The sequence below is a fragment of the Boleophthalmus pectinirostris genome, unplaced genomic scaffold, assembly GCF_026225935.1.
Source record: "Boleophthalmus pectinirostris isolate CB_2022bp ecotype Guang Dong unplaced genomic scaffold, ASM2622593v1 HiC_scaffold_18, whole genome shotgun sequence".
Lineage (NCBI taxonomy): Eukaryota > Metazoa > Chordata > Actinopteri > Gobiiformes > Gobiidae > Boleophthalmus > Boleophthalmus pectinirostris.
This window is the reverse complement of record NW_026571133.1, coordinates 30,398,946-30,405,737: the sequence shown is the minus strand read 5'-3', so window position 1 is coordinate 30,405,737 and position 6,792 is coordinate 30,398,946. Positions and strand designations below refer to the sequence as shown.

The 6,792-nt window shown below is 36.9% G+C and overlaps 2 protein-coding genes across 3 annotated transcripts; both read right to left on the bottom strand.

The window, feature by feature from the left end:
* Positions 1–52: 52 nt before the first annotated feature.
* rln1 (relaxin 1) lies at positions 53–1,278 on the bottom strand. Its single transcript, XM_020940275.2, has 2 exons — positions 792–1,278; positions 53–662 (listed from the first exon to the last, which is right to left on the bottom strand). Exons 1-2 carry the CDS (start codon positions 997–999, stop codon positions 295–297), a joined length of 576 nt encoding a protein of 191 aa, XP_020795934.1. The 5' UTR covers positions 1,000–1,278; the 3' UTR covers positions 53–294.
* Positions 1,279–1,430: 152 nt separating this feature from the next.
* Positions 1,431–6,792, bottom strand: plgrkt (plasminogen receptor, C-terminal lysine transmembrane protein). 2 transcript variants are annotated; one of them, XM_055153500.1, is made up of 6 exons: positions 6,195–6,792; positions 5,851–6,110; positions 5,158–5,253; positions 2,503–2,633; positions 1,876–1,985; positions 1,431–1,746 (listed from the first exon to the last, which is right to left on the bottom strand). In XM_055153500.1, exons 3-6 carry the CDS (start codon positions 5,236–5,238, stop codon positions 1,619–1,621), a joined length of 450 nt encoding a protein of 149 aa, XP_055009475.1. In that variant the 5' UTR covers positions 5,239–5,253; positions 5,851–6,110; positions 6,195–6,792; the 3' UTR covers positions 1,431–1,618. The 2 variants fall into 2 exon arrangements, with proteins under 2 accessions (XP_055009475.1, XP_055009476.1); XM_055153501.1 differs by having other exon boundaries at positions 5,851–6,792.

Below are 6,792 nucleotides of genomic sequence, written 5' to 3'. Positions count from 1 at the left end.
ACTTAAAAAGGCGCTGTTAAGAGAACTGGTCAAACAAGTAAAGACATGAGAGTGAAGTGATGGGACACTTTATTTATAATTTCTGAGCAAATACACAAAGCACAGATGCAAAAAATTCTCATACCTTAGCGACAAATTAAAAATTTTGTAAGTTTCTGTCCTGAAACATCTGCTTTCAGATTGGTGACATGATAAACAGTGGTTACGACTAAGAACTGAAAGATTTGTCAATGAATAGAAAGCCTTCTCATACAAACCCATCACATCACTCATACTAAATGCAGTCACTTGTCTTCAACATAAACGTCCTATATCGTTTTTGGTGCATCCTTGGTTACAGCACATGCCTGCCACGCCTAGAGAAAAGTTCCTCTTCTTCTTATTGGACACAGGCCAGTTATCTGTGAGGGAAGTCACAACCTGTTCCCCTAAAAATGAGGAGGCTTGGGGTTTCTCCAGTGGGTTGGGTTCTTTGAGGAATTGCTGCTGATGTTGAGGCTGCCTCTCTCCTAAAGCACCATAAATGGCCAAGAGGTCGGCCAAAGAGAGAGACTGGGAGCTGTGGAGAGGAGCCCGAGTGTCTGTAAACTCAGAAACATGTGATAAGCTCTGCTGGTTATCATCCTCTGTAGCATCATGGTCGCTCTCCCACTGCTGATTTTCTGTAAAACAATATTAATAGACGATTACAGAATGTTTTTATTCCATTTTATTTACATATTTATAATTTTTTTTTTAATTTATAAAAAAAAAAGAAACACATAAAATTTTGCTTATTTCTTTTTACTCACCAAGGTCATCGTTAGTGGAGCGCCTCCAGCGGGATCCCCCACAAGTGAAGATTACTGCTCTAATGAACTCTCGGCCACACAGTTTGACCCCGTAGTCCCTCTGCATAAGCAGTCTGCTCATTAAATCGACCTGTCCACTGCTGCACACACTGCCGACACACACCACAGCCACGGCAAGAGTCAGCCGCCACGCCATCTTCACCATCATCTACACACTGGGCTGGTGTGTGCTGCTCCACAAATCTCAGGCTCAGGCTCTTTGGTTTCCTTTGAACTCCCTTTTCTACCGTTGCGGTTTTCTTAAGGTCTGAAGTCTTTGGCTTTCTGTATTTTTTGACTTGTGAATGACCTCCTTATATAGTCCCAAGGCTCCAGCTGATTGGTAACTCCTCACACCCCCCATATGTACGTCAGTTTGATTAATGGTTGTGACGTAGTTCAAGTCATTTCTTTGTTGTAGTATTATTAGAAGAATATTTTCATGTGAAATCTGAGAGAACACGCTTTAATCAAAAACCGTCTCAGTTGGTAGAGAGAAAGTGACGACAAAAATTAAGTTGTGAAGTTTAAGGTTGAAATTCCAACAAACATATGAACAGTCGGCACATGACAACTGACTGTAATGAAACTGACAATGAAAACATAAAAAAGCAGATTTATTGATAATATATTATTTTCTCAACTAGACATCCATTAATGTTGGTATGATCTGCTTAGTAAAACACTGTGTCACTGTGACATATAGTGCATTGTTCTCTTTTACAATTAGTGCAAATTTGTATTCAATACATGACATTTCCAAAAAGAAGCAGAAGTATAAACAAACATTATTTCTCCAAAAAGGAGGTGAGTGTGTTTTTAGCACGGCGAGCTTTCTCTATGCTCTCAAATGTTGGAATACCAAGAGGTAAATCCAATCGATCGCCCTCAGATGCCATGATGCTTTCTGCCTCCTCTTCAAGTGCACCCAGAGAAGTTAAAACACAAATTAGTCAAGATAAGAAAATATTTTCATGGTTTATTTTTTTCTTATTTTAGTGGGGGAAAGTTGGTGTCTTGTATTACAAAAGCATGACTGTCTTACCTCTCATTCGATGAACAAGTGTTCCATAGGCCATGTCCAGCTGGTAAGCAAAGATAAAACCAAGAGGAACGATGGGACCCAAGAGCACTGGCTTTCTTTTCTTTATGGCACTGCGCATGAAAAAGAAAAAAAAGTACTTAATTACTAATTGTGGACATTGAAATGTAACATCACTGGGCGGCAGTAGCTCAGTGGTTAGCACTTTTGCCCACCAAGCCAAAGGTCAGCAATTAGATCCAAACTGGCTGCCTTGTTTCAGGACACCAGGGAAGCCTTCCAATGAAATAATTATTGGTTCAATAATAGTTATTATTAATGTTTTTGTTTTTTATAAGCCCATTGAGATTTTTTTACTTTTAGTTTTTATTAAATTACATGATACAGAAATTTATTGGAAATATTCCACACTTTTTCATCTCTACTGACAAATGGTCTGTTACAATTTATGTGAAATGCCACACAGAACTACACCAGAGAAGGCCACTGAGCAAGTGTGTGATCCATTTAAGGTCAAGCTAACAGTTCAGTGAATATGTCGTGTCAGTTTTTCTTCATTTCTGAAGTACAATACAGATGCATATCTGTTATAATCAGATCAACTTCAGTTCATATATAAAATGCACTCACCCAACACAGAGACCCAATGAGGCCACACTAAAGAACGTGCCAAAGTATTTGAGAAACTCTCTGGACCAGGCAATCTGCATCGCCATCTGCCGCTCTCTCATCTGGTTTTGCATCATGATCTGACGCTCCATCTAAGTATGCAAGCACACATAAAGACATGACAGATTTGAGTTTGCTTGTTCACCTGGCCTTTGAATAAGACTTTTATCCTCCATTTCCTGTCTTACAGACTTGGGACATTGTGCATTCCGATTCCTATAGAGCCATTTGAGTGACATTTTCATTTTAAAAGCCTTTGTTCTTGAAAAGGGAACGTGTCAGAGAGGAGCTTTTATTTGAGGAAAAGGAAAAGGAAACTGAATCCAAGCACAAAAGTTGAAGTAAAATGCCCCAAGGCCATTAAGCATGACAATGACAAAAATGAATGGCATCATAATAGCAGCATGTCAAAGAAAAGTAGATGCCACTATCTGTCATTAGAAACAATTCAGTAATGACTGAACATTCAACATAATTCAATCAAAAATACAAGTCATTATATTCATTCCAAATGATCTTCATTGACCAAAATGCGTATTTATTTAATTAAATTTTCAATTTACTGAATGCAATTTTCTTCCAACACTTTCATAGAGATTGTGTTGTACAAGAAGAAAAGTATACAAAAGAAGCATAAATGTTAATTGTACAAATAGTACAAAATCCGGTTCTAATCATATACTTTTGACAATGCACTTAAAAGATGACGTATCAAAGCACAATGGTGGTAATACTTAAGTTAGAACGTTACATGACATAAGTACATGACTAATTTTCCTTTTATAGCAAAGATATGCCTGAATTTAAGAAAACTGAGCAGCGAGTGGGATCCAGTCTGAGAGAAAGGAGTCACTGGCAGGTTTAAGTACTGTAAAAGCCATTTGCAGCAATTAAGCACTCTAAACTAACCTAGCAAGTGTTCAATACCTGCTGTTAGACTGATTGTGGAGAGTGTAATTCATTTAACTAGGCCCACTTCAAAAGCACTATGCAAATCCAGTGTTTAAAGCCAATTAAAACATTATACTTTATTTTTATGTTAATTAAGAAAAAGATTAATTCACTGCATTTTGTAATGATTTGGAAAAAAGATAAATCAATATTATTAAACAAATACCATATTATTTTACCTTTTCAAATAATTGCTACCGTTTTTATCTCTACTTTGAATTAGAATATCTATATTTCAATAGGCAAACAAATTTATTTGTTTTAATTGAGATATGCAGTGAATAATAATTATTAACTTATTAGAGATTCAGGATCTTAAGCCATGTAACTGGTACTTTTAACAATAAAATAAAAATACAAACAATACAGCAATATAACATTTTATTTAATAGATTTGACTTGAACCATTATTGGCTGGTTCACAATGTTGAACTAATTATAAGTCACAGACCACGACAGGCAAGTGGGCAGTGCATGTAATTGAATAGGTAAAAAAAAAAAAAAAAGTATTCAGTTGACGTCAAAATGTATGAATCAAAAGCTTCCATTAATGTTCACATGTTAATTGCTATTTAAATCAGATGGGTGCAGATGGGTTCTATGAACAAAATAGTGAAGATGAGGTTTTGACTGGTGTCACTTACTCTGAAAAGTAATTATCTGTGACATCTTAATGCATGGAAAATATGTCCTAAACCATTTCAAAAGGGGCAGTTTTGAGAATAGAAATTCAGTGATGTTAAAAATATCAGTGGTATACCACCCTGTCAACAAGCAGTAAAGTAGGGTTGCATGACACACAGAGTTATGATTTTAATTAATCATTTATTCACAGTCACAATACTTGTTAGAAAAATCACAATTCTTTTTTTTTTAAATACACCAGTGTTTATTTTCTTAATTTGGCAGCTGTCACATAATGGGTAGGTACAGTGTGGCAGTTGAACAGTGACCGACATTTATGTTAGATGACTGTTTTGTCTCAACCAGCCACATCAACACATCCCCATTGACCACTACAAGGCAATGAGGTTTGTCCAATATGATACTTTTGTGGTGTGATATGACTCATCTGGTTTGTTATGCTGGAATAAATGCCTGATATAATTTTAGAATTGGTAATGATCCTCATTTGTGATTTGTGTATAACCCACGTTTTTCATATGAGCGGGCCGTTACACACAATGTGCAACATTTTACAGCTGGTAGCAGAGAGGGAATCAAGGCACAACAACATGTAAACTTCTTTGGGGAAGTCAGATAATGTGATTGGTGTTATGGCAGTCACACATCCCAGCTGCTGCTCAGGAGCTACGGGGCTCAGATAAATCACAATTAACTGGCTCCAAAAATGAGATAAGGAAACAGTAGAAAAATAATGAGGACAATAAAACATGAATAAATGAGTAAGGCTGCAGGTCAAGTTTTTACACACAGAAGAATGAAGACATACATCTGAAGTATCCAAGACAAGTCTTTCAATACTATGCATACTATAATCTTTGTGTGTATCTAGTTTGTCTGATGGGATGGATACAAACAAAGTACTCTACTCTACTAGGCCTGCAATTGTAACAACCGCTAAAGGCTGAGGGCATATTAGTACAAGGACTTACAAAGATGATGATAAGTAGACTACAAAGAAAAAATGTATAAAACACATACCTGTAACCGGGCATTATGGAGCATGAATTCCTGCTGCTTTTGAAGGTTTGTTTCCATAGACTTAGAAAGCAGGAACCCCATGATGTCTCAAGTCTCCTGTTGTTTACAAAGAGCAGAGCATTATTTCAAATGAGTTTACAACCGTCTGCCGTTTCTTAACATTTATTCACAGAAATGGTGTGAAGAAGCAATAATGCCGGTGTGTCTTTATGAAGTTTATGTATAGGTTACTAGACCTATGCCATCAAGCAGGAATTTTTATGGTAATTAAAAATAACATGACACAACTAAACCTAATTAAATAAGGATTACAGCAAGTGATTTAATGGGGCTACATTGTGTTCTGTTTGTATGAGTAACTTGGAGAAATCTTTACGTTTTACATTTTGTTCTGATCTGAAAAAACAAAAACTGCAATGTCGGTCTGCCCTACATCAAATGACATTTCACGTGAAATACAGAACTACATCGGCAGTCCCATACAAAACAATACAACCCGAATAATAATGGCGGCGCCCACAGCAACTTCCGGAATAAGGTAAATAATGAAACATAACATTAAAGCAAAACAGTCTTTTCTGTTTCTTTGCATGTAGGCTACCAGGATTTTAGCTTCGGGACTTGGGCTAACATTAGCTGGCTTCTGGTTAACACTGATTCGCTACATATCAAAAATGCATACAAAATACATACCAAGAGAATATAGGCTAAAAACAATACAGGTTCGTGAACCCAGGGTGATTCAAGGACGTCTCCTGGGCAGACACACACATACAGGATGCACACTTACACACACTTACACACACTTACACACACTTACACACACTTACACACACTTTTACTCAGCTACACTCAGTTAGACAGTTACACACATGCACGCGCCACATGGGCTTCTTCGCTGAGTTTGGGCGAAGGTACACCAGCGTTAAAAGCCCGCAACGCCACCTGTTTTTCTATGGGGAAATAAATAGTAATGGTTATTGATATATAAATCAGGCATTGTTAATAATCATGTCATTAAATATAATTAAGTTTACCACTTTGTTTAATAGTCCTTTTCGTTTTCTAGTTACCTAGATTGTGAGCCTTTGTAGTCAATGATTCGAAGATAAGTAGCTCCATCTACTGGCTGTTGGTTGGATAGGCTTGGATAGGTCGATATTAAAAGGTACTGTATATCAGATTTTGATTTTAAACATAAGCATGGCCTATCTGTGTCGCCAGACCAAATCACATCAAATAGGCTACAGCTTTTCTTGCTAATAAATTGTAATGCTGATTTACTCTAAATTACTCGTACCAAGATAACCACTGATAACTTGCCCCAGACCTTCCAGGGGCCCTCCTCTGGGCTGTGGCTACAGTGACTTTCATCTGATCAGTTTCACTGAAAGTTCTTGATAGGGAGAACGGGAATGTATTCACAGTGCGCAAGCTGTCACACAGATTTTTAGTAAAATAGCAGTTTTGTGTGTGTTTTAGGGTCTGCAATTGTGTCCTGAATATGGACTCAGTTGATCTTTGTTTGGCTTCTGAGAGTTACTGTAACTCCAGAAAAGCATTTTTCATAGTTGCAAGTAAATTTTACATGCAAATTTTTAAAATAATTTTCTGAGAAATTTAACTAATGTAGTA

Coding starts and splice junctions, on each gene's coding strand:
- rln1 (XM_020940275.2), bottom strand. CDS start 999: ATGATGGTGAAGATGGCGTGGCGGCTGACTCTTGCCGTGGCTGTGGTG. Junction 663..791: donor CTCCACTAACGATGACCTTG/GTGAGTAAAAAG, acceptor ATTGTTTTACAG/AAAATCAGCAGTGGGAGAGC.
- plgrkt (XM_055153501.1), bottom strand. CDS start 5,238: ATGGGGTTCCTGCTTTCTAAGTCTATGGAAACAAACCTTCAAAAGCAG. Junction 1,986..2,502: donor TCATTGGGTCTCTGTGTTGG/GTGAGTGCATTT, acceptor TTTCATGCGCAG/TGCCATAAAGAAAAGAAAGC. Junction 1,747..1,875: donor ACTTGTTCATCGAATGAGAG/GTAAGACAGTCA, acceptor GTGCACTTGAAG/AGGAGGCAGAAAGCATCATG.